At 38.2% G+C, this 27,283-nt stretch overlaps 1 protein-coding gene and 1 long non-coding RNA gene across 4 annotated transcripts in view; one reads left to right on the forward strand and one right to left on the reverse strand.

Moving 5' to 3' along the window:
- Window positions 1-27,283, forward strand: part of SEC23IP (SEC23 interacting protein) — a 37,914-nt gene that overhangs the window by 6,498 nt on the left and 4,133 nt on the right. The window contains exons 3-17 of one of the 3 annotated variants that reach the window (XM_055559839.1): window positions 1,330-1,552; window positions 2,546-2,739; window positions 5,648-5,737; window positions 8,881-9,001; window positions 9,599-9,688; window positions 10,547-10,688; window positions 12,098-12,306; window positions 12,688-12,806; window positions 13,201-13,353; window positions 15,074-15,169; window positions 19,728-19,925; window positions 23,824-23,979; window positions 24,363-24,465; window positions 25,626-25,811; window positions 26,684-26,846. In XM_055559839.1, the coding sequence (XP_055415814.1) occupies window positions 1,330-1,552; window positions 2,546-2,739; window positions 5,648-5,737; window positions 8,881-9,001; window positions 9,599-9,688; window positions 10,547-10,688; window positions 12,098-12,306; window positions 12,688-12,806; window positions 13,201-13,353; window positions 15,074-15,169; window positions 19,728-19,925; window positions 23,824-23,979; window positions 24,363-24,465; window positions 25,626-25,811; window positions 26,684-26,846 (2,243 nt within the window). Of the gene's footprint in view, window positions 1-1,329; window positions 1,553-2,545; window positions 2,740-5,647; window positions 5,738-8,880; window positions 9,002-9,598; window positions 9,689-10,546; window positions 10,689-12,097; window positions 12,307-12,687; window positions 12,807-13,200; window positions 13,354-15,073; window positions 15,170-19,727; window positions 19,926-23,823; window positions 23,980-24,362; window positions 24,466-25,625; window positions 25,812-26,485; window positions 26,646-26,683; window positions 26,847-27,283 lie in introns of those variants that run through there. The other 2 variants (XM_055559840.1, XM_055559841.1) reach the window with 2 other exon arrangements.
- The window catches only part of LOC129636448 (uncharacterized), a 35,398-nt gene continuing 22,760 nt past the window's right edge, over window positions 14,646-27,283 (reverse strand). Inside the window, exon 3 of the long non-coding RNA XR_008706926.1 lies at window positions 14,646-14,852. This is a non-coding gene — a long non-coding RNA (uncharacterized LOC129636448). The remainder of the gene's footprint in view (window positions 14,853-27,283) is intronic.

Here is a 27,283-nt window from a genome sequence, read left to right on the forward strand (position 1 = left end):
ACACTCCAGTGCTCTAGCCCAGGTTCCCTGTCGAGCATTTGTTCTCTCCTTTGCGAACATGCACACTGACATGTGTGGGGGCGTCCTCTCCTCCCCCGTTCCTTTCTCACACTGTGTATGTGCAGTTTTGGGGGGAAACATTTGAAGATCAATTACATACATTATAGGGCTTCCCTGGTGGCTCAGCTGGGGAAGAAACCACCTGCAATGCAGGAGACCTGGGTTTGATCCCTGGGTTGGGAAGAGCCCCTGGAGAAGGGAAAGGCTACCCACTCCAGTATTCTGGCGTGGAGAATTCCATGGACTGTGTAGTCCATCGGGTCGCAAAGAGTTGTATACAGCTGAGCGACTTTCACTTACATACATTATGATTCTTTACTCCTAGATACTTTAGTGTGTATTAATATTTCCTAAGAATAAGAATATTCTTTTGCTTGACCACAGTAATCAACCTCACTAAATGGAATATTTTGAAAGCATTTTTCAATAAAATTAAAAAAAAATTGTATTCTGTTTTTAAAAGTATTTTTACTGCACAGAATTTGAGAAATGACTAATAGCCAAATGAGTAAAAATTGCCACGAGAAAACCTTGTTTTTAGTTTTTATGTCTTTCTTATCTTTTTTCTTGATAAACATAATTTTTCCTCGACAAGCATTATGTATGTTTTTTATGTCAAGATAGTTTAGATGTTAAGATTTTTTTCTAAAACATTTTTAATCTTTCTAGAGAATTCTAGTATATGAGTAAAAGATGATTTATTTAATCAGGTTTCTGGTAGGTCTTTGGATTGTATCCAGTGATTGTTATAAATAATCTTTTGGTATACGTCCTTGTGGGTAAATTTTTACAGTTACGTCTTTAGGATGAATTCTTAGAAATGGAATAGGTAGGTCAAGGAATATGCATTATATTTTATTTTATTTTTGGCCATGCCCCATGGCTTGTGGGATCTTGGTTCCCGAACCAGGGATGACTCCAGACCCTTAGCAGTGAAAGCAGCAAGTTCTAACCACTGGACTGCCACAGAATTCTTGAGGATTATGCGTGTCTTAAAGATGGAATAAATGACAGGAGGTGTACTGCTGGATTGATTCTATAAAGGTATTAGTTTACTTTGCCATCAGTGTGAGAAAGCCCTGTTCACTTTCCAGCTGGCATGGGGTTTTGTTATATTTTTTAAAAAATTTAATTGCTCTGGAGCTTAGTTATTAAATAGCTGTCTAGAGAAATATTAAGAATAATTATTACTAATGTCAGTTTGGGTCTGCAGCACACACAGAATTGTTCCTTTGGACTGACTGGTGGTCCTGTCTTTTGTACCCCCAGATCCCTCCTCCAGCGCAGGCAGGGTTGCCCCCTCCAATCCAGCAGCAGGCACCTGCCAGACCCGCAGGACCCCCTTTGCAAGCACCACCTCCTTTTCTACTTCAAAACCAGTATGAACCTGTCCAGCCCCACTGGTTTTACTGCAAGGAGATAGAATACAAACAACTATGGATGCCTTTCAGTGTTTTTGACTCTTTGAATCTTGAAGAAATCTATAATTCAGGTAAGTGTGGGTCCTGCATCATTTGTATCTGATTTGAGGAAGAGTGGAATGAAGAGTAAGTATCCATGGCCTCCTTTTTATGAATGTCATTTTCTTTAATCCTGTAGACCTCACCAGCCTCTGTACCTTAAGGTGATGATACTTTTAGTAATACACTTGTATTATTAAGTTCTGGGTTATTTGAGTAAGGTATTTAAAGACATGTTTTAAAAATTTTTTGTTTAAAGGTATTTTAAATCCAAGAACTAAAGTAGTTCATATAATCCAGGTGTCAGTTTTCTTATTTCCTTTATTTGTTTGTAGCTAGAGGGCAATGTGGGAGACCTGGGTTCAATCCCTGGGTTGGGAAGATCTGCTGGAGAAGGGAAAGGCTACCTACTCCAGTATTTTTGGCCTGGAGACTGCCATGGACTGTATAACCCATGGGGTCACAAAGAGTTGGACATGACTGAGTGACTTTCACTTTCACTTCATAGGGCATTTATAAAGCATTTTCTATGGAACTCTTGTTCCTTCAGATAAGAGTTTTAAAAATGCTATAACTACATCCATCTCTCTCTCTCTCTTTTTTTTTTCCTGGAGCAAGAACATCCATCTCTTGAGGCGATGCACAGGAGTAAGTTAAGACTGAGAAGTTTCACTATAGAAATAGGTTTTTTTGTTTATCCTGAAGATACTTCATCTTAGGACTTAAAAATCACCTATTCTTTAGAAGTATGTTCATGGAGCATTTTCTGCTTTGATACATAGAGAAAAAGCCTACCAGTTATTGGAATTATTTCATGATGCTTTTATATTTTACTCTGGTTATTTCTTCTCCACTTAAGAGAGTCATCATTTTGAGCAGCACAGATTAATCTTAAAATTCTGTTTTTGAATAGAAATGAGCTTTGTTCTTTGTCTTTAATGTTAGACAAGTCACCATATTCATTATTTATTACTTTTAAATCTACCTTGTAACTGTTTAGTTAAAATGTGGACTTTGTTTTCCAGTCCAGCCAGACCCTGAGAGTGTGGTCCTTGGCACTGATGGAGGGCGCTACGACGTCTACCTCTATGACCGGATGCGGAAAGCCGTGTACTGGGAAGAGGAGCCAGCTGAAGTGAGACGCTGTACTTGGTTCTACAAAGGTGACACAGACAGCAGATTTATTCCCTATACAGAGGAGTTCAGTGAAAAGCTAGAGGTACGTGGGCCTTATTCTTTTATGCCTTTCTTTAAAACACATAGACTCTGTATACATTGGAGCCTCATGTAACACCTCTCACAGTGGAGCGGGCTTTGTTTACAGGACACCTCATCTTGATCCTATTCACAAAGAAGACTACTTTTTAAGTAATGTCATCTTTTTTGAAGTGCTAATTGTGGTCTTGGTGTCTGAAGATGGAATGTTGTTCAGGGGAACATTACAGATCTAATATAATAAGATATTGTATCAAACCTTCAAAAGAACTTAGGCTGCTGGGATCTGCTGCTGCTAATACATGCCAAGCATATGGATGTTTTTCAAATTAATATTCAGTAAAAGGGTTTATGAAAATAAACATAAGAATAGGAATAGATGTTGTCAGACTTTTTAACCATCGTAAAACTGGTGGTTAATGTTGCTTTACATAATAGTGTTAATTTATTGGTGTATTTAAATATTTGAAACGTGAATTTATCTGCATACATGGGCATGATAAAGGACAGAAATGAAAAAGAAATGAAATCAAACAGAAATGAAAAAGAAATGAAATCAAACAGAAATGAAAAAGACCTAACAGAAGCAGAAGAGATTATGAAGAGGTGGCAGGAACATAGAGAAGAACTGTACAAGAAAGATCTTAATGACCTGGATAACCACTATGGTGTGTTTACTCACCTAGAGCCAGACATCCTGTAGTGTGAAGTCAAGTGGGCTTCAGGTAGCATTAGAAGTATAATTGACAGTATAATTGAAGTATAATTGACAAAATGTATACATATTTATGATACGTATATGATTCAAAAAGTTTGGGCATATCCATACACCTGTGAAACCACCACCACAAACAAGTTAGTAAACCTGTCTGTTGTCCCTTTTTGTCTTTTCATACTGTTCATGGGGATCTCCTGGCAAGAGTACTGGAATGGATTGCTATTCCCTCCTCCGGTGGGCCATGTTTTGTCAGAACTCTTCACTCTGACTCATCTGTCTTGGGTGACCCTGCATGGCATGCCTCACTGAATTATGCAAGCCCCTTTGCCAGGACAGGGCTGTGATCTGTGAATGGGGTCCTTTAAGAAGAGGTGGCAAGAATACACAGAAGAACTGTACAAAAAAGGTCTAATGACCTGGATAACCATGATGGTGTGGTCACTCACCTAGAGCCGGACATCCTGGAGTGTGAAGTCGTGTGGGCCTTAGGAAGCATTACTATGACAAGGCTAGTGGAGGTGATGGAATTTCAGCTGAGTTATTTCAAATCCAAAAAGGTAATGCTGTTTAAGTGCTGTATCAAATATGTTGGCAAATTTGGAAAACTGATCAGTGGCCACAGGACGGGAAAATGTCACTCCACTCCCAAAGAAGGACAATGCCAAAGAATGCTCAAACTGCCATACAGTTGCTCTCATTTCACATGCTAGTAAGGTTGTGCTTAAAATCCTTCAAGCCAGGCTTCAGTAGTACGTGAACCGAGAACTTCCTGATGTACAGGCTGGATTTAGAAAAGGCAGAGGAACCAGAGATCAAATTGCCAACATTTGTTGGATCATGGAGAAAGCAAGGGAATTCTTGTAAAACATCTGCTTCTGCTTTGTTGACTCAGCTAAAGCATTTGACTGTGTGGATCACAGCAAACTGGAAAATCTTAAAGAAATGAGAATACCAGACCACCCTACCTGTCTCCTAAGAAACCTGTATTTGGGTTAAGAAGCAATAGTTAGAACCAGATATAGAACAGTGGACTGGTTCAGAATTGGGAAAGGAGTACAACAAGGCTGTGTATTGTCACCCTGCTTATTTAACTTATAAACAGAGTACATTATGCACAATGCTGGGCTGGATGAAGCACAGACTGGAATCAAGATTGCTGGGAGAAACATCAACAACCTCAGATATGCAGATGATACCACTTTAATGGCGGCAGAAAGCGAAGAAGAACTAAAGAGTCTCTTGAAGAGGGTGAAAAAGGAGAGTGAAAAAGCTGGCTTAAAACTCAGCATTCAACAAACTAAGATCATGGCATCTGGTCCTATCACTTCATGGCAAATAGAAGAGGAAAAAGTGGAAGCAGTGGCAGATTTTATTTTCTTGGGCTCCAAAATCACTGTGGGTGGTGACTGCAGCTGTGAAATTAAAATACTGTTGCTCCTTGGAAGGAAAGCTATGACAAATCTAGGCAGTGTCTTAAAAAGCAGAGACATCACTTTGCCGACAAAGGTCTGTCTAGTCAAAGCTATGATTTTTCTAGTAGTCATATATGAATGTGAGAGTTGGACCATAAAGAAGGCTGAGCACTGAAGACTTGATGCTTTCAAATTGTGATGCTGGAGAAGACTCTTGAGAATCCCTTGGACAGCAAGGAGATCAAACCAGTCAATCCTAAAGGAAAACAACCCTGAATATTCATTGGAAAGACTGATTCTGAAGCTTCAATACTTTGGCCATGTGATGCGAAGGGCTGACACATTGGAAACGATCCTGATGCTGGAAAAGATTGAAGGCAGAAGGAGAAGGGGAGGCAGAGGCTGGGATGGGTCGATAGCATCACTGACTCATGAGCAAATTCAGGAGATGGTGAAGGACAGGGTATCCTGGTGTGCTGCAGTCTGTAGGGCTGCAAAGAGTCAGATTAGCAACTGAACAACAACAACAAAGAAATTAGTAGACAACTCTAAGCTTTGGTTTTCACCTCTGTGTAATGGGAATAATGTTGTTTAGGGCTGATTAAAAGCAGTTGATCAAATGAGGTACCATATGTAAAATATTAAGTTTGGTAACCACTTAATAAATGAGATCTGCCATTATTGTTATTTTTATTACTATCATTGTTAATAATTTTCTTCCACACTTTCTTTTAATGTGACACAGATTTGTCTTACTGGATTGTATATTGTTTCCATTGTAGGCTGAATATAAGAAAGCTGTAACCACAAATCAGTGGCACCGAAGATTAGAGTTTCCAAGTGGAGAGACAATTGTTATGCACAATCCAAAGGTAGTGATATTGTTTAAGATATTAAAATGTTTAGGTTTTAAAAAATTATTTTGCTGAATGTGTTTGATAAGTGTTCATTTTTATTCTACAGTAGGGATATATTTATAACAAGTGTGTTGCATGGATGATAGAAAAATAAATGAAATTTAAATTTCTCTCACTAAGTTTCTGTTTATGGTAGCACATTAGCTAAAGCTTAGTATGCATCATTGAAATTAAGCTTGACAAGTTCTTGTACTTGACCCAAGGTCAGCAGACTTCTGTGAAGGGTCTGAGAGTAAATATTTAAGGCTTTGTAGGCTATGTAGTTCAGAGAAGGCAATGGCACCCCACTCCAGTACTCTTGCCTGGAAAATCCCATGGATGGAGGAGCCTGGAAGGCTGCAGTCCATGGGGTCGCTGAGGGTCGGACACGACTGAGCGACTTCACTTTCACTTTTTACTTTCATGCCCTGGAGAAGGAAATGGCAACCCACTCCAGTGTTCTTGCCTGGAGAATCCCAGGGACGGGGGAGCCTGGTGGGCTGCCGTCCATTGGGTCGCATAGAGTCGGACACGACTGAAGCGACTTAGCAGCAGCAGCAGGTGGCCATGTAGTCTCTGAAAGTGTATTGGTATTTAGGCAGTATGTAAACCAACGGGCATGGCTATTGTCAATAAAACAAACAATATTTCAATTAAAACAATATTTCAGTATTTTCATTTGCTTATAAAAATGAGTGGTAGGCCAGGTTTGACCTGTGGCAATAGTTTGCCTACCTTGCCCTTGAGAGGAGTTTGTTTCAACCTTTACAGTAAAAATACATCCTTCCTCTTTTTATTTATATTGTCTCCAGGAACCTTGCTTGTTTCTTTAAAGACACCGGGTGTGGTGTTCAAATTCTTCCATTTACCATCCTTAATCTAAGCTCCAGGTCTCTCACCTGCAACAGTCTCCTAGGGTCATATTTTAGATGAAGTGAGGTGGTTTGTGCAAAAGCATCTAGCACGGTGCATATGTAGTTTCTCAGGACATAGGCTGTTTATTACAGAAAAATGTAAAAGAAAAAAATAATCTGTGTCTGACCACCTCTATAGTCCTTACTGATATATTGAAATAAGTAAATAGAAACACCCATAGCCCATCAAAATTTAAAGTGTTGAAAGGTATTAAATGAAAAATAAAAGCCTTTTACTTCTACATTCCCCTAGTTTTGCCTCTTAATGGTAACCATGCTTACTCTCTTTAAATTTTTTTTTTTAACTCTTGTTTTTATGCAACACACAAAACTTTGCATACCGTCTTACATGCATTCATTTTTTTGGGGGGAGGGAGAGACTGATGTTAAACTATCATTTTAGTTTTTTAATTGAAGTATAGTTGATCTATACAATATATTAGTTTCAGGTGTACAGCATTGCGACTCAGTAATTGTATAGATTATTATACTCCATTGGAAGTTATTACAAGATAGTGTCTGTAATTCCTTGTGCTGTGCAATATATCCTTATAGCTTATCTATTTTATATACAGTAGACTGTGTCTCTTAATCCCCTACCTCTATCTTGCGTTACTCCTTTCCCTCTCCCTAGTTGTTAAACTGCTTTGCCTTTTTTGTTTTTTTAAATCTATGAGCCTTTCTGTTTTTCTATATACATTAATTTGTTTTATTTTTTAGAGTCCACAGATAAGTATTTGTCTTGTATTTGTCTTTTCTGACTTAATTTCACTACACATGTTTTCTAGGTCCATCCATGTTGCTGTAGATGGAAGAATTTCATTCCTTTTTTATGGCTAATATTCCATTGTGTGTGTGTATTTCTCTATATCTGTGTGTCTGTCCAGCATCTTCTTTATCCACTTGTCTGTTGATGGACACTTGGATTGCCTCCATATCTTAGCTGGTGTGATTAGAACTGTTGTGACCTTTTAAGTGTTTTGGTTTAAATTTATTACTAGGTATTTTATTTTCGAAGAGATTTTAAGTGGAATTTTTTCTTTTACTTCCTCTTTTAGTTCATTATTAGTGTATAGAAAAGCAGCAGGGTTCTGTATATTAATTCTAGTATTCTGCCACTTTACTGAATTCATATATCAGTTCTAATAGTTTTTGGTGGAGACTTGAGGATTTTCTGTATACAGTGTCATGTCATGTGCAAATAGTGACAGTTTTACTTCTTTCTTTTCAGTTTAGATGCCGTTCGTTTCTTTTTCTATTCTGATTGCTGTGGCCAGACTTCCAGTACTATGTTAAATAGAGTGGGCATCTTTGTCTTGTTTCCAGTTTGGAGGAAATACTACCAGCTTTTCACCACTGAGTATGATATTAGTGGTGGGTTTTTTCATAAATGGCCTTTGTTATGTTGAGATATGTTCTCTCTGTACCAACTTTGATGAGAGTTTTGTCAGGAATGGGTGTTGAATTTTGGTTGTTATTTCTCCTTTTTCATTTCTTATTTTGTTTAGTTGTGTCCTCTTCTTGGTAAACCTGCTTAACAGTTCATCAGTTTTGTTCTTTTTTCAAAAAACCAGCTCTTGGTTTCATTGCTCTTATTGTTTATTTTAGTCTCTGTTTTATTTGTTTCCTGTCTCATCTTAATTAGTTCTTTCCTTCTGCTGACTTTGGACTTCATTTTTTCTTCTTTTTCTGATTCCTTTAGATGGTAGATTAGGTTGTTTGAGATTTTTCCATATGACACTGGGCTAAATTTAATACAATTGATTTAACAGAATAGTGTATGTCTTCCTGAAAAGTGGTAGGTAAGTCCGTTTTTGACATTGAAATTGAATTTGTACTTTGTTATTTAGAGGAGTTTGTGTTTATAAAACAAAGATTCCTCTACTGCAGGTAACTTTTGTTTAATTTCTTACATGTTAACCTAGAAGTTTGTTATAATTTTAAATCAAGACAAACTACTTCTCATTTAGTTGTATTATTTTTCAACACAAGCATTGGAAATAATGGTATTGACTTGCTTAATCTTAATGGTTACTAAACACCAGCAAGACTGCTAGAAAACTAATTTTGGAGGAGCAGTTTAAGTACTTGCTTTATAAGCTATACTATAAAGTAGTTTATCGTGTACCGAAATAAATTATTTAATTTATAGTGGAAATGGATTTGGTAGTGAGCTCTGTCATAATCCTTCTCTGTATCTTGAAGGTTATTGTTCAGTTCCAGCCTTCCTCAGTGCCTGATGAATGGGGGACCACACAAGATGGACAGACAAGGCCTAGGGTTGTAAAGCGCGGAATTGATGATAACCTGGATGAAATTCCTGATGGTGTGTATAATTTGTTTAGGATCAAGATCATTTTTAAACTTTTCTACTTTAAAATGATGAGAAAAGCAAACAGTTATTAGGATTACCTGCCATATTTGAATGAAATAATGAATGAAATGAAACAATCTGATTATTCAGATTAAATAATCTGAATCAGTCTACAGTCTGAATGAAATAATCAGAGTAAAATAGTGGGTTTAGCTTGAAAATGTTCATTATAGTGTATATAAATCTAACAAAGAGAAGGATTTTTGAAAAAGATTGTAAGTTTTATATTGGCAGATTGCTTCTCCACGTGGGGCTTAGTGCCCTGGGCAGTTCTGGAGAAATGACAAGGTTATGGAGCCTCTAGAGGTACAAAACTGATGGTTGTCCTTGGCTCATAGCTTCTCCAGTGAGCTGCTTTCTCCACTCCTTGGTCTGGTTCACTGATTTATGCCAGGATGGACTTTGAGCTTTGTTCATCTAATTTTGACAAGTTTGTGATGACAAAAGGGATATTGAATATTGCTACTCGTTTAATAAAACCTAAACCAGTCTCCAGCTTGTGTATGTTTGTATCTATGGATGTGTGCATGTCTTGTCTGTCTTTTGCAGGAGAAATGCCTCAGATTGACCATTTGGTGTTCATGGTACATGGCATTGGACCTGTGTGTGACTTGCGCTTTAGAAGCATTATTGAATGTGGTAAGTGTTAGTCACTTTATTTCATGAAATGATTTGAAAACGGTTCAGAGAACTTTAAGCCTTTATTTTAAAGCGTTTCCAGCTGTGTATTGTTAGCTGATGTACTGTCAGAAGAGATTGAACTGATCACTGGGCAATACTAATTTGTACTTGTTTTGCTCTTATGACATTTGTAACTCATAAAATCCTAGACTGTGAAGAATGAGCAGGGATCTTGGAAATAATTTAGCCCTTCTGACAGCCTCTGCCTGAACACTTTCCAGCTACTAGGAACACCTACATGTTGAACTGATTTTTGGTGGATTAGTTGTGAGACGTTGTTTAAAGGAACTATGAATTTTTCTGTTTTACATAAATAGAAAGCTATGAATTTTATTTTTTTATCTGTAGTAATAGTTCATATTTATTGAATCCTTGGTATGTGCCAAGTATCTTGCATGTTTTGTATCATTTAACCCTCATAATAACCTTTTGAGGTATAGGCGCTGTTACTGTCATCTTCGCTGTTAGGTAAGGAACTGAGGCCCAGAGTGTGACTTAACCTCTCCTGTGTCTCAGTCTGGGAGGTTCTGGAGCAGGTCAGTGTAATTCCTAAGTCTACCCACAGTGCATTTCTGCCTGCCAGTAGTGGTAGTTGAGCTAATATTTTTCAGTCATTTATCTATTTCTGTAAAATAATGGAAGAACTTCTTAAAGATTGTTTTTTTCTTCTCTGAACTAAATTTTGTCATTTTTTTCCTTTGAAAAGTTAGTGTTACAAAAAATACTGGTATAATTGAGGTGATTGCTGACTGCTTACCAAGGTAGCAAAATTTAATCCAGTACATGTGTCTTCCCTGATTTTTTTTTTTCTTTAAGTGGATGATTTTAGGGTGGTTTCTCTAAAATTGCTGCAGACACATTTCAAGAAATCTTTAGATGATCGGAAAGTAAGCAGAGTGGAGTTCCTTCCAGTTCACTGGCACAGTTCCTTGGGTGGAGATGCCACAGGTGTTGACAGGTTTGTGGATTTTGATAACTTGGTTTTCAGATTAGTCAAGCTTAGATTCAGATTTTAAACTGTCATATAAAGTAGTTTATTATGACTTCAACAAGTACACTAAAAAGCTTTGATTATATATTTGCTCTTATATATTATTAAATACTGTTAAGTTTATTTGCTACTTTGTATGTGTGCATGCCTGATTATGTATGTATGTGGTGTGTATATTTCGATTGTAAATATTTAAGAGAATCTAAGAAACTTAAACTGGTTTAAAAATACTTACCTATAGTGGTTTTTTCCTTGTATAGTGGTTCAGACATGGGGCTGTCCTGTGCGTTGTAGCCTGTTGAACAGTACCCCTGGCTTCTATCCTCCAGATAAGAGTAACACAACCTAACCTCTAATTTAACAACCAAAACTGTCTCTAGTCACTGCCACATGTGCCCTGGTGGCAGAGTTGCCCCTAGTTGAGAACCACTGGTGTAGATGATTGTTTCTCAGTGGAGACTCTCCTGGCAGGACAGTTGTCGTGAAAGACTGTTGTGTGCATTGTAGGCCATTTAATATCCTTAGTCTAAATGCCACTAACTGCCAGCAGCACTTACCGTGCACTGTGACAACTAAAAAGGCCTCCACTCCATTTTGATTGCTTCCAGTTGGGAACCACAGATTTAGGAAGTATTTATTCTAGGGACACAGAGCTGGTAACATACTTGGATTTTAGTGAACGTCATGTTTCAGGGCACGTGTGTTAATAAAACCAACCTATGAACATTTTATCGTGCAAGGCCCTGTACAGAGGATGAGCTGGTTGCATAGTATCACCGACTCCATGGACATGAGTTTGAGTAAACTCTGGGAGTTGGTGATGGACAGGGAGGCCTGGCATGCTGTAGTCCATGGGTCGCAAAGAGTTGGACACGACTGAGCGACTGAACTGAACTGAGGCCCTGTTATGGGGCTGTTTTCTTTCTTTCTGGGTGTTCCTGAAGTATCCTGTGCTGTGTCCTGAAATATGACCATCTCAAATCAGGAAAGATTTTCATTCTCTTAAACTCCTTTCTTAGTTTCTTGCCACATTCTCTGTTGTCTTGCCACCTACAATTTTTGTCAGGTATCCTGATTTCCAGTAAATTGGAAGAAAAAGGTAGGCTTTCCTCTTTAAAAATGAAGTAAAGATCTTTGTTTTGGCCTTATTTTATATGATAACTTTAGAGAATCCACAAAGTCACAGGATAGTTATAGGCACAAGTTGATAATGTTTTTGGTTTATCTTGATTTATTTACAATAACTCTGACTGAAATCCACTCATAATTAGTCTGTGAGTTTTTTTTTCTCAGTGTATTTTCAGAATTCAAAATAAAAACTTTAATAAACTCATATTTAAGGTGGTTACTAAGTATACTTTTTTCTTTCCAAACAGGAATATTAAGAAAATCACTTTACCGAGTATTGGTCGGTTTCGTCACTTTACCAACGAGACCTTGCTAGACATTTTATTTTACAACAGCCCCACCTACTGTCAGATGATTGTGGAGAAAGTGGGGTTGGAGATAAACCGTCTTTATGCACTCTTCATGAGTCGGAACCCAGACTTCAAAGGCGGGGTCTCCGTTGCTGGTCACAGCTTAGGTGAACCTTTTAAATTTCCACATTTAAAGTACAATTTTTGTTGAGTCATCACTGTTTTCATTGTGGGTGACATGGTTCATAAGAGATCTAGAATTATAGATTTTTGATTTTATAAAGGGTAGAAGTGAATGCTTTGAGTTTACATTCTGCCTTTTGCTATTCACCTTTCCTGTTGCCTAGGAATGCTTTATATTTTAATTTATTCTGCTATTTGGTAAAGCAAGAATATTGATTATCACATCTTGATTAGCATCTAACTTTATGTGACTTCCTCTTAGGACTTTGAACAAAAAGAGTAGGAGAATTTAATTAATGTTATAGAAGCACCTAGTACATTATGAAACAAAAAAGCAAAATGCTTCTTCTTTTTTTTTTTTAAAGGCTCTTTAATATTGTTTGACATCCTGTCTAATCAGAAAGATTTGAGCTTATCAAAGTCTCCTGTGCCTTTTGCTGTTGCTAATGGAGTTGTGAAGCAACCACATTTTCAGGAAAAGCAGGTATGGCCCACTAACATCTAGATTTACAGTTTGAGCCAAAGAGCTTTTCAAAATCTGAACTGATTTTATGTAATAAAACTCCTTGAGGTTTACAAGTATGATGGAACCACAGAGCTCCTTTGAGTTTCTCACTTGTCTTCCTTATGGATTATACATTTAAATGTGATAGAATTTTTATGGTTTGTTTGAAAAATGTGAAGTAAATTATTGTAGAAAATGAGGGCATACAAATTTAGTAATTTTAGTAATTTTCTGAATATTCAAACTTGGAATAACAAACTGCCCAGAGTTAGGATTTATGTATGGGACAGAATTAAGATTTTTCCATAGATCAGAAGATGTTTTATGGGAGTTTTTCTGAACTTTGTAATGTTCTCCCAACTTTTTTTAAAAGATACCTGAAGAGCCAAAGCTGATGTTGGATGAATCTTGTGAACTTGATGTTGAAAGTGAAGAAGTCCTGACTTTGCAAGAAACTCTGGAAGCACTTAGTCTCTCTGAATATATTAGCACTTTTGAAAAGGAAAAGATTGATATGGAATCTCTGGTACTGATGATAGTTTGATTCATTTTTGTCTGAAACTGTTTTTCCTTTGTATGAGATGGAAAATTATTAAGATTTAACCTAACCTTTTACATCACTGGATAAGGAAATGGAAACCCACTCCAGTATTCTTGCCTGGAGAATCCCATGGATGGAGGAGCTTGGTGGGCTACAGTCCACGGGTCGCAAGGAGTCGGACACAACTGAGCGACTTCACTTTACATCACAGTGAAAGCAGAGACTTAAATGTTTAAAAAATTGAAAAAATCAGGAGAACTTAAAAAAAAAAATAATCTGGGAAGACTTTTCTAAGTAAAGCAAAACCCACAAGCCATCAGGAAAAAAAAAATTGTGTGGTAGGGGATGCCATAAACAATATCTAAAGGCCAGTGATAGGTTAAGAAGACAATTTGGAGCACACCTTATAGACAAAGCATTTATTTCCTTATTATTCAAAGTTGCTACAAATTAACTACATGAAAACCATCAATACAATAGGAAAATAGGCAAAGGATATGAACAGATGTATATGGAAAATAAAATAAGCAACTTCTTATCAAGAAACTCAAGAAAAATATGAATTAAAAGTGCAATGAGATTTTTTTTAACCTGTCAGTTTGGCAAGAATATTAAGAGTTTGATGTTCATACACTGTGTGGCCGGGATAACAGGAAATAGGTACTGATACATACTGGAGTAAGAGCATAAATTGGTACAAGTTCTGTGGAGGGCAGTCCACCAATACCTTTGATTATTTTTAAAGTATTTATTTATTTGGCTGCACCAGGTTTAGTTGCAGTATGTGGGATCTTGTTCCCTGACCAGGGATCAGAGCTGGGCACCCTGCAGTGGGAGCATGGAGTCTCAGCCACTGGGCCACCAGGGAAGTCCTGTCTTTTAAAATACAAAGAATGCATGCACTTAGCCCAGCAATTTCACTGCGAAGGGTATTTCCTATGAAAAAATACTCACATAGGAGTACTTCCAAGGATACTCGCTGTAGCACTATTTGTGATAGCAGCACCTTAGGAACACCTGTGTCCACTAGTAGGGCGCCAGTGAAATCATTTATGGTGTATGCACACAGTGGCGAACCCAGCTGTTGAATGAACAAGGCAGTGCTAGAGGGATTGGTGTGGAATGATCTCTAAGGTTTGTTATGTGAAAAGACCAAAATTCAGACCTGTTTGTGTATAGGTTTGTTGTTCAGTCACTAAGTCATGTCCTACTCTTTGTGATTCCTTGGACTGTAGAGCACCAGGCTTCCCTGTCCTACACTATCTCCCAGAGTTGCTCAAATTCATGTCCATTGAGTTGGTGATGCGTAAAAGTCAGACACATGGAAAAACGGGATGCTGTGTATACATAAGAGATCTCTGGATGGAGAGGAAGTTGCCTGCAGTATCTGCTCAGAGGACTGGGTGGTTCGGGTGGGTGGAGGGAGGCGACTTCATTTTACACTTGACATAACTTCTGATACCATACAACCGTGCGTGTATTTTCTGTTAAAAATTAAGAGAATGATTTAGATGTGGAGGCTGAAGAGTTTACCACCTAAATTAGTTCGTAATTAAAAATTACTGAGGGTGGGGGTAAAAAAATTAAATTGACTAGGATATTCAATTACCTTAGATGATACAGTTTCTTTTCATAATTTCCTTTTTTCAATTTCAGTTGGTGTCTCATTAGATTGACTAATGTGCATGTCTGTTTTCTTTTAAAGCTTATGTGTACAGTGGATGATCTGAAGGAAATGGGGATACCACTTGGACCCAGAAAGAAGATAGCTAACTTTGTAAAACATAAAGCTGTCAAACTGGTAAGGTTCATTTCTGCTCCTAAAAGAAAACACAGCTTATCTCTGACTAGCTTGTTTATATTTTGGAAATTTTTTATTCATACCATTATGGTTAGGCCAGTTACTGTGCTCCCTGCCCAAGGGAACAGTAATCGAGTTGATGGAAGCCCAGACGTGGGAGTCAGCCAGAACTGGGTTTAAATTCTAATTAAATTCCAATTCATGGTTTTCCTGGGGCTGATCAAAGTTCAGGTTAAAAGGACTTTAAGTTTTTAAATTGGTATTTGCATATTTTCCAGTGCAACACTGGATAAGTCCTAGACAAATAGATGAGCTGGTGACCCTAATTTCCAGTTCAACGACTCATTAACTATATATTCATGAGCAATTTGCTTAACTTTTCTGGTCCTTGGTTTCCTTCATTTCTACAGTGGGAGTGATAATGCCTTCCTTACAGGATTGCAGAGTAGATGAAGCCATGCATGTATAGCTAATCACCCAATAAATATTAGCTCATTTTCTGTCTTTCTAATCCTTCTCACCCTCTAAAGAGATAAAAAGAACACACACATACATCTCATTAAATAATAACCAAAAAGCAAAAATTGTCAGCAATCCAAAACACAGCAATAACAGCAACAACTAAAAAGCATTTAAGAAGAAGTAAAACAATTGGGAATAACTCACTTGTTTTATTTAATTTTCATTAAGTTACCTATACAGAGATTTTCTGTAAACTTAGAAAAAGTTGGTAGCATTTAGGGTAGGTATTTTGTTTTTATTGTATATTAATTAACATGATCTTCATTGACCCTTCCATCATTTAAACTTCTGTGGTTCTTTACTTTGGAAAGAACTTAACATGCCCCTTTATGTGTAATACGGTTATAAAGTCATAGGACAGAGCTGTTGTGATTAGCTAAGCAGTTGAGTTGTTCAGCATTTTCCGAGTGTATCTTTTGGATCAGGCATGTGCTGGATCCTTGGGACCTAGAGATGAACTGTGCGGTCTGTGGTCTAGCTAGAGGGGAGATTTGACCACAGAGAAAGTATCGGTCCCCTGACAGCGCTGTCTGTGCTGTCAGAGCCGGGTGAGGCCTGGCTGTGGGAGAAGGGACGGGCTGGTGAGGGAACACTTCCCCCAGCTGTTGGTGAATGAGCTTGAAGGAGGGGTGGGGTCAGGGGAAATGGCTTTCCAGGAGGGGGCAAGTATTTTTCTGCAGTGGAAACAGCAAGGGGACTGAGAATAGGGTAGGGGAGAGGATGCCGAAGGCCCGAACGGCAGAAGTGGCAGCTGGTCCTCATGGTCCGGACGGGCATGGTGCTTTTTAAACTAACACCATGAAATGCTGACTTGCTTATTAATTTTTGTCACAAATTATGATTTAGCACCAAATCATTCATTTAGTCTAAATTTTAATTTTTTACTTCAGAAATGTTAAAATTTAAAGCTATGTGCTATAAGCCACATTATCGGGGTCTTCTGCATGGCAGTCAGATTCTTTACCAACTGAGCAGTAAGGGAAGTCCCTATAAAGTTTCAACCATGAGCAAATGTGCTTATAATAAATAATAAATGAGTTTTTAGACATTGATTCCTTCCTGGTTTTTCCATTAATATTTGCTGTCTTTTGCTATTGGTTAGGGCCTACTGGCTGATACACAGTACTAAAGGAAGAAAAAGTTGGGGCAAATCTTAAAGTTGAGACAATTCCATTATCAACCTGAATTTTACGTTAATGTGTGTGTATGTGTGTGTGAGAGAGAGAGAGCGAGAACTGGGCTACATTTTAGCAGCAGTGTAAAGCCACTGGGTCAGTTCTAAGGGACACGATGTGAGAGCCACTGCTGTGGGTCAGTGGAGCGGTCAGGGCACTTCCATGACTGGGCTGGTGTTTTAGAGTTCACTTGGTTACAATGTGGGCATGGAGTTGGAAGTGGGTGAAGCTAGAGCCTGTTGGGAATCTCAGCATCGTCACTGTAATTATGCAGTGACTCAGAAATGGTTGGGCTGTAGTAGAAAATGGAAAAGAAGGTGCGACTCAAAACACATGTTAGATACAGGATAGTGTTTGTGATGGTTGGTTGAAGGTGATGATGAAGACCGAGTAGAGAGGCAGCATCTCTGGTGAGCACAGTGGTCACACCAAAACCAGGACACCACAGGTGTGTCCACGCTGGACACCAGCCTGTGTTCTCCACGTGTAAGCACGTGCGTCTGCATGTGCACGTCAGTGAAGCACAGGCCTGTAGAAACAGAGAAACAAAAAATGAGAAAGAAGCTAGATTTCCAGGCCCTGCATCTGCCCTTGATTTCATAGTTCAATAAAAGGAAGAAAAGAAAAGTGTTCTGTTTATAGTTCTTGAAAAGTCTCTAGAAGGAGTTTGGTTTGGCTCCTGTAGTAGCTTGGCTATATCAGTCATGGCACTTATAAGAATGTTTTGAAAGGGTAAAAACCTATAAAGTCATCTTATTTTTTAAATTCAAAAATAATTGCCTCTGAATGAACCATGACACTTTCTCAGCCGTGTTACCATTGATCGCTCTGTTTTTCATCGTTAACAAGGTGCTGCTGGATCAATAATGAGATAAAATGGTGCATCCTATTGATTTACTGTAACTGAAAAGTTAGCCCATTATTTTTAATAAGGAGATCAGGTATTTGTGACCTGAACTTTTCTTTCCCCTTTGAAAACCATCTTAATCATTTTCCTTTGAAAAGAAATAATTCTTAGTGCTGGGAATGTTGGCTCACTTTGTTTTCCAGTTACTGCCTCTGTCTAAGAGGGAGACAAAACAACAGTTTGCAGTAGGGCGGTTTAGGATCTATTTAGACCGTCCTCTTAGCAATTTAGATTGTTAAGTTGTGTGACTATAATGGGAGGTACTTCGAAGCAAGAAAGCAAATTTAAACTGAAGAACATCGGTCACATTCTTCAGTTTGTGTTTTAGGTTTAATCCTGTGGTGTCTCCAAAGGGCAGAGAAAACAAGGCCAACCCAGACCTTCATGGTGGGATCAGTTCCCAAATGGCTGGTGGAGAGCTTTCTTTTTGCTATATCATCTTTTGAATTAACCAGTTGGACTTGTTTCCAGGTTTCCTAGTATTTGGAATTCACTGATGGACAAGAGCAGTTAGACCAGCTGTTGGGTTTAGGCACTGTCAGTAATGTTCAAACAGAGACTTACCCAGGCATTCACAGCTTGGGGAGTGAGGACCACTGAGACCTGTGCCCATGGGAAGTCAGCAAATCCACCGTGACGGTTGTTCACATTTCCCTGACATTGTTGCCGCTGTCCTGGGGCGCGATCACAAACCAACACGGGCGGATTTTGTCTCATTACTATAGTGATACAGCTGTTCTGTTAATGCTCCCAGAGATTTTCTTTACTGACTTATTTATGAAACGCATAGATCTTGAGCATTCTGTTCAATAAACGTTGACAATTTTTGCACCTGTGTAATCACCAGCCAAAACCAGAAATTGAACATTTTGTCACTCAGTTCTCTCATGCTTCTTTCTAATCAGCTCCTCCTGCCACCCAGCTCCTCTTCTGAATCTGATCACTATCCAATAGTTTTGCCTGTTCTAGAGGTTTATATAAATGGAACCAACACTGAAAATTCTTTTGTATCTTTCTTCTTTTACTCAAAATAGTGTTTTTAAGATCCGTGCAGTTGTAGTTTTATTTGCAGTTTACTTCTTTTTATTTCTGAGTAGTTTTTCCACTCTATGAATGTACCACAATGTGTTCTTTACAGAATGCTTTTGAGGAAAACTTGTCAGTGGCTTCATATAGACGTAAGAATATAAACATGTTGAAGGAATAAATTTCTTAAGTTTACACCTCTTTATGCTATGCTATGCTATGCTAAGTCACTTCAGTCGTGTCCGACTCTGTGTGACCCCATAGACGGCAGCCCACCAGGCTCCCCCGTCCCTGGAATTCTCCAGGCAAGAACACTGAAGTGGGTTGCCATTTCCTTCTCCAGTGCATGAAAGTGAAAAGTGAAAGTGAAGTCGCTCAGTCGTGTCTGACTCTTAGCGACCCCATGGACTGCAGCTTACCAGGCTCCTCCGTCCATGGGATTTTCCAGGCAAGAGTACTGGAGTGGGGTGTCATTGCCTTCTCCGACACCTCTTTATAGGAAGTATATATTTTACAGTTACATAAATACTTCTAAAATTATCTGGCTAAAGTTGAGATCATAAAGGAAGAAGTTGGTATTTTAAAAAAAAACTTCTATTAAAATTTTAAATAACATAAAAAGTTTAGGGCACAGAGTATAATAATAGCTAATATTTAGATTTAATTGTAGCTGTTTTGCCACATTTTTCTTTGTTCTTAATTTTCTTTTTCTTAAGAATTTTAAAGTAGCTTATAGACATCATGGCATTTTTTTCCTTGACTATTTAGTATGTGTCTCTAAAAGGGCATTTCTCTAATTGACCACAATGCTTTCATTCTTAGGCCTAAGAAATTACTAATCATTCCTTAATATTGATATGGATATTTCATAGTGATAGCTGATAACTTTTCCCCCTTAGTTATATTATGAAATTTTGGTATTTCACAGGAAGAGAAAAAAGCAGCATCGGAAAAGAAGGCAGCAGTGGCCACTTCAGCAAAAGGACAGGAGGAAAGTGCTCAGAAAGCTAAAGACATGGCTGCTCCTCCCTCAGACTCGAACGAGTCCAAGAGGAGGCTCCCGCTTGGAGCGTCCGTCTCTTCTATGCGTGTTGATTATGAGGCCTTTGAAGTTGGCACCGGACAGGCAAGTCCACACACTGACTCAGGCTGTGTGGTTTATGTTGGAATCACTTACCTGGGTTGTTTGGGCGACTTTAAATTCTTTAAATATTTATTCAACAATTTTTTCGGGGGAGGATGGAGAAAACTGATTTTCTCTTAATAAAAACAGTATGCTTTCATAATGTTAGAAATAAGGGATTGAATGTGTACTGAACATATCACCTCGCCTTTGAAATTGTCTCTATTTAAATCTTTTCACTTCTCGGTTTTATAGCGTTCAGTGTCTCAGCCACTAGAAATAGAAGTGGTGATAGAAAATTATTTTCAGAGTATGCTTAAGCTTTTTTATTACTCACAGTTGTTCCCTGAGGGAAATAGTTTCTGTAAAAACCTACCAAGTAGTTGATAATGCTGCATTTAATGATAAACTTGTTTCACAGTGGCTTAAAAATATTAAAATCTTTTTAGAGAAGGTTACTTTCAATTTATTTGTATTTGTATGGTTCTAATCTCTTAAGTGAGTTCATGACTGATTTAAAGAAGGCAGAAGATATTGCTGGATGTTTGACACAACCTATTCAAGCTTTTAAGCCTAATTCATTCATAAAATTTGCATTTAAAAGGATTTTTATTTATTTCCTTAACTTACTTATTGGTTTGCCTACTCCAGAGTAAACGAGCTTGGTAGTTACAACTGGCAGGCTCAGTTGCCCCACGGCATGTGGGATCTTAGTTCCCTGATCAGGGATCAAACCGGCGTTCCCCACCTTGCAAGGCTTGCAAGGTGGATCCTTAACCACTGGACCACCAGTGAAGTGAAAGTTGTTCAGGTATGTCTGACCTCTTGCGGCCCCATGGACTATTGCCTGCCAGGCTCCTTTGTCTATGGAATTCTCCAGGTCAGAGTCCTAGAGTGGGTAGCTGTTCCCTTCTCCAGGGGATCTTCCCAACCCAGGTCTCCCACATTATAAGTGGGTTCTTTACCATATGAGCCACCAGGAAAGTCCCCAAAAATGTCTTCTTAAAACATGAGCAAACTTTAATAGACTCTAGGCAATAAGAAAGGACAGATACTTTCTTAGCTGCATGTAAAGGCTGAAGAGTAGGTTTGTGGAAACAGGGCCTCCCCATCACCAGGACACTCTCACTGCCTGCTTCTCCTTGGAAGTGTTGGCATTTGTGAACATGGAATTGTGGGTGTTGGTGGTCTGGACTCCCCTCTTCATAGCTTCATCACCATAGAGGTAAAGGAATCTACCTAATAGGTCCAGTTAAGAAACTTTTAAGGAAGGATTTTATTTGACTTGACTTGAGTCTTAAGTCCATTCTGGACCAATTCTTATTGCCTGGGGAGTGGGGCATGGTTTGATTGACCCAGTCCAGGTCCCATGCCATCTCCTTTGTTACCCAGAGGGTTGTTGTGGTAATTCACAGTGTGCATCATTCATGCCAGAAAGCCAGAAAGTACTGATTAAGGAAAAGATGAGGGGGAAAAAAATCTCATAATCTCCTTAACCATGATGAATTACCATAAGCAGTTTGAACAAGGCCTTTTGGACTCTTGAGCGTATATTTACATATCTATTTTAATAAAAATGGAAAATACTAGAACATTATACAGGTCTCCCTTGACTTATGATGGGGTTACGTCCTGATTAACCCATTATAACCTGAAAATACCCAAAGTCAAAAATGGATTTAATACACCTAACCTGCCCAGCATCAGAACATTAAACATTAAATATGCTCAGAACACTTAACATTATTAGCCTACAGTTGGGCAGAATTATCTAACACAAAGCCCATTTTTTAAATAGGCTGCCATAACAAACTATCACAAGCTGGGTGGTCTTAATCACCATAAATTTACTGTCTCACAGTTCTGGAGGCTGGAAGTCCATGACTCAGGTGTCAGCAGGGCCTTGCTCCCCCCTGAAGCCCTGTAGGGGCACCCTTCCCTGCCTCTTTCCCTTCTGATGGTTTGCCAGCACTGGTTAGCGTCCTTTGGTATAAGTGTGCTTCAGCCCCCCACCCCATTCTTCCATTCTCACGTGGTCACCTCCCTTTGTATTCACGTCACTTCCCTGTCTCTGTGTCCAGGTTTCTCCTTTTTATAATGACACCAGTCACTGGATTTAGGGCCCACCTTAATGCTGTAATGATTCTGTTTCCAAAGAAAGCCTGAGGTACTGGTACAGTTCTCTTTGGGGGGAACACATTCAATCCATAATATTGGACATGTAGGCAATTTTTCACTCTGTTAAGCAGTCCAGTGATAAACAGTTTTAAACTAATTTTCTGTGAACATTTTTTATTCTTTCTTGCAGTTATATAACTGGAAATATTTATAGCTGGGCCAAAAGCCGTGAACACAAGAATGTTAGTAGTTATTGCTACTTGCCCCTGGAAAGTTTGTACTCCCACTGGCAGCTTATAAGACTGCCTCTCTCTCCTCTCCCTTGCTAGTACTATCATTCTTGTTTAAAAATGTCATATTCTTACTTTTATAACTTCTTCTAAAGAAATAATTTTTTCACATGCAAACAGGAGTTTTTAATTTTTTTTTTTTAGTATTTTATTTATACCTGTGCTAACTGTATCTCACTGTATTTCTTTGAGCACTAGAGAAGTTAGATGTTTTGTCATCTGTTTTTTATGCCTTTTTTTTTTTTTGCTTTTTTTCAATGATGTACTAGTGTTCCTATTTTTCTATTGGGTTGCTTTTCTCTTTACTGGTACTGAAGAATTCTTTACATATTAGGGATGTTGGCCCCTTCATGTAAATATTTTTTCCAGTTTATAATTTTTTTAACCTTATTTTTTTTTTCTGGAACTGAGGGAAGATGCATAATCTTGAGAGCACCTCCTTTGTGGTCCCCATTAGTAGCATAAACTATTGAATTTGCAAATTAGGGGCAAACCAAGGGATGTGAAGTCTAGACTTTGTTAGAAGGGCAGCCTAGTTAGTAGAAAGAGCTTTGCATTTGGGGTTAGACGTCATTCTGCCACTCACCATGTGCTCCTGGGTAAGTGCCGTCACCTACTTGGGCTTCACTGTCTTCGTCTGATACGTGGGCATGAAGGTCCCTGCCATGCCCTCTGCTCTCAGTGGACCTCTGTCATGCCCTTGATTATGCCATTCCTTGTTCTTCATTCTCAGGATACTGAAATGATGGAGACAGAATTTCTGTCACTGAGCAGCAAACAAAAGAGCTTGTAAAGTACAGAGAGCTGTCCGAATGTGGGTGCTTTCTCTTATGCTAACAGTTCTCTGTGAGCTGAAAGGCTACATGTGAGCTTCCCCCACACAGGAGCTCTTTGGGGATAAATCATCTTTTAATGGAGAGAAACATGCCTAATGAATGAGGATGGTAGTTGTAATAAAAGTCACAGTCATTGGATGCTTAAAATATGCTAAGCACCTTATATGGATTTGATTATTAAGTGTGGTTTTTCAACCACCTTATGAGTTTGGCATTGTTATGATTCCCATTTTATAGATGAGGAAACTGAGGTGGAGGCAAGAGAGATTGAGAAACTTGCCTGAAGACACAGAGTGAGGAGTGGAGTCAGGGCTCAAACCCAGGTAGTTTGATTCTAGAGTCTGCAGCTTTGACCACATTTATAACTAACATAGGGATGATACTTCTGTACATTGTGTATTTTATGCTTTATACAATAAGTGAAAGTCTAGTTAGAGGATGTAATTGTGGATAAAGGTTTCAGAGGGAAATTTTTTGGTCCTCTTGTGCTAGCAGCAGCTGTCCATTACAGTGATCATTAGCATCGTAAGCCACACCGTGCAGACCATCATCTGTATTGGGGTGCTTTTAATTAAGTGAAGTTTTAGTTGAACCTTTGATATTTGTGTTTCATGACATTGAAATGACTGTCTTTCATTGTTTTCTAATTCTTCCTAGGTTTCTGTTGTTTACAGCTCCTTAGACTTTGAACCAGAGATTTTCTTTGCCTTGGGATCTCCAATTGGTATGTTTCTCACTATTCGAGGAGTGGATAGGATAGATGAAAACTACAGGCTTCCTACCTGCAAAGGATTCTTCAATATTTATCACCCAGTGAGTGACTTGCATTTACTTCCGCTTTGAGGAAGACAAAGCACTAGTCCTCTTTATCCTGATAGAGTCTCAGATTTTTATTTCTTGGGAATTAAAACTGATTTTGATTTTGTACAACTCAGCCCTCTGACCTAAACAATACAGTCTGATACTTTGCAATAAACTTTTCTACCAGAAAGCCTTTGTTCAGGGAAATGATTCTTTTGTTTTGTTTGCAAAGTAATTTTCTCCACAAACTAAAAAATGTCATCTTATAAAATTACCAGTATTTGAATAAGGTGTGAAAAAAAATAAAAATCTCTGCTAGTTATCTGTTTTCTCACTTAACTAAGATACATAACTCAAAACAGCTTTTCATAAATTTCTAATTCTTCTGTTTATAGCTTGATCCAGTGGCATATCGATTAGAACCTATGATTGTACCAGATTTGGACCTGAAGGCAGTTCTCATTCCACATCACAAAGGCAGAAAAAGACTTCATTTAGGTAAAGAGAAAATGCTATAAAAACTCATTTCCTTCCTGTCATTTTGTGACCTGTCATTTAATGATTTGGGTTCTTCCTGTCATTTGCATTTTAACACTAAGCTCTTATTTAAGTGCCTACTATGTTCAGAACCTGTTTACTAAATATTTGGAGGAGCTATAAAGTTACAAAAGAGTTTCTTCTCCTTGATGATTTCTTGATAATATTTGATATTTGTTGATACAATTGATATAATTGTTGATATAATGAGGAATGGGGGAAGTTGGTGATAAAGTGAGATGCATACATTTTGATAAAACTTGGTAAAAGTTTTTGGAATTGGGAAGCAGAGTTAATTTTGAACTAAAGACCAAACCATCAAGAAATAAATTTGATGCTCAGTCAAGTGAGCTGTTTTTTCCTTGGTAACTATAAATAAACTTTTTCTTTTAAATAAATTTTATTGAACAAAATGGATTGATAATATTCCAAGTAGGGTTTAGGTTTCTTTTATGTCTATTAATGGTGTATATTACTTCTTATTCATAGGTTTAAAAGAAGGAAAAGTGATCATGCCCTCTTAAATTTTTTTTTTTTCTTTAAGCTTGCATCATGCTTTTCAAACATAACTTTTGAAGTTAAAATGAGAAATTTGATACTTTGATATTCTTAAGATTTTGAATTAAAATATGATTTATTAGACAAAAGTAGAAAAAGTAAAGGGGCAGTAGTTTCATTTTTAAATTAGGAGTTTAAATTGTGATTATATCAGAATCTCAAATTCTCAAAACCATTCACCAATACATATTAGAAAAACAGTCATCTTTTTAGTCTTGTGGGCCCATTTTTTGACTTATAAAAAAAGGCCCTTAAATGTGCTTATACATTTTTATGGTATTTGAATTATGTCTTTTTTTTTTTTTTTTTTTGGAGAGAGAAAATATATAGGTTTAGGCTGGATCAAGTTTAGTCATTAAGAAAATAATAGAGTAAGACTCCACAGAATATTTTAACATGTTGAGCGTTCTTGGCTGAGAAACTCCCATGTATTTATTTGACATTTAAGAGACGAGTTAAGAGGTCTTACCAGTCTGAGGATAATGTAACTTGTGTTTTAATTTTTGTGGTGCAGAATTTTACCCAGTAACTAATACCTTGTTATGTCGTCTTAATCTCTTTAGAGTTGAAAGAAAGTCTCTCTCGTATGGGATCTGATTTGAAGCAGGGTTTCATTAGCTCTCTGAAAAGTGCTTGGCAGACATTAAACGAATTTGCCCGTGCTCATACCTCTTCAACTCAGTTGCAAGAAGAATTGGAGAAGGTAGCCAATCAGATCAAAGAAGAAGAAGAAAAGCAAGTAGTTGAAGGTAAATTTGACATTTAAGGCATTTTCCAGTGCAAAAATTATTTGTGAACAAAGCACACATGAATTATTTGATGCTGTTTTTCCATTATAGTCCTTTTTGTTGAAATGTAGAGGCTCTTCCTATAAAGGAAAAACTGTTTGTACAAACTGTACTTCAAAACGCATGTCATCCTTTCTTTTTAAACTAGGTTTTGGGCTGATAGTTGCAGGTTTTATTCTGTTGCTGTTTAGTTGCAACCCCATGGACTGTAGCCCATCAGGCTCCTGTCCATGGGATTCTCCAGGCAAGAATACTAGGGTGGGTTGCCATTTCCTCCTCCAGGGGATCTTCCTCATCCAGGGATTGAGCCTGCTCCTCCTGCATCTCCTACACTGGCATGAAGATTCTTTACCACTGAGCCACCTGGGAAGCCCAGGTTTTACTGTACAGGCTTTAAATTTTGTTGAGATTCATAAGGCCAGAATGGAATGTCGGAGTTGAGAACTAAGTTGGTATTCAGGCATCTGAATGACCCCCTGTGAGAAAAGCTCTCCTGTGTCTGACTGTGTCACTGTAGACTATACGTGCAATGTCAAGTCGTTGTGCCGTGATGTTTTTGATTCTTTCAGGTTCTAATTCTATTTCCTTTCTCTCTGCAATGCTCTCTCACTCCTTTTCTTCAAAACTCCTGTCAGCTGGTTGGCTCTCTCTCCTCTCTCCCGGGCAGCCAGCCCCTCTCCCCCTGGCTCTTTGGAGGAATGGGAAGTGAGCCTGGTAGCTCCCCAGGCTGCTGCGTGTGTCAAGCAATTTTCTCTTGAGCCCAGAAAGTCAGCTAAAGTCAAAGGATAATGATTAAGTGATTGACTTTGATATTGAAATGGTTTGAATTCTAGCAGAAAAGATTGTTGAAAGTCCAGATTTTTCCAAGGATGAGGACTACTTAGGAAAGGTTGGAATGTTGAACGGAGGCCGTCGAATTGACTACGTTCTTCAAGAAAAGCCAATAGAGAGTTTTAATGAATATCTTTTCGCTCTTCAGAGTCACTTATGCTATTGGTAAGTATTTCCACCTTTGGAAGTGTTCATGTGGCCTGTAGGTGCCGGCACATACCGCGGTTCCATGAGATTCTTGCTGAATTAGCATTTGTTACGGAGTATTAATTTGAACGCCCATATATTCAAAATCAGTCTTTTCCCCCATTAGCTTAGTTACCCACAAGATGGCAGCGTGTCACCTGCGTTTGACCAGAGGCCTTGGTACTTGCACATATTGTTGGGATGCCTTTCAGAGCGGGAATGGTGGGGACTTTGAACACCATCCTTTCATATATTCTGTGTCACCAAGGAGAATGGCAGCACAGCTGTTTTGTTGCTGATCAGTCTTTATCCATTTTTTAAGGACAGCTCTGAGATTACACAACTTTGTTTTCATTTGCCCTCCTTAGGTAGAGATGAATAGAACCAAAGCTGCCTTTCCACCTTTATGCATAGAG

The sequence above is a fragment of the Bubalus kerabau genome, chromosome 22 (assembly GCF_029407905.1).
Source record: "Bubalus kerabau isolate K-KA32 ecotype Philippines breed swamp buffalo chromosome 22, PCC_UOA_SB_1v2, whole genome shotgun sequence".
Classification (NCBI taxonomy): domain Eukaryota; kingdom Metazoa; phylum Chordata; class Mammalia; order Artiodactyla; family Bovidae; genus Bubalus; species Bubalus kerabau.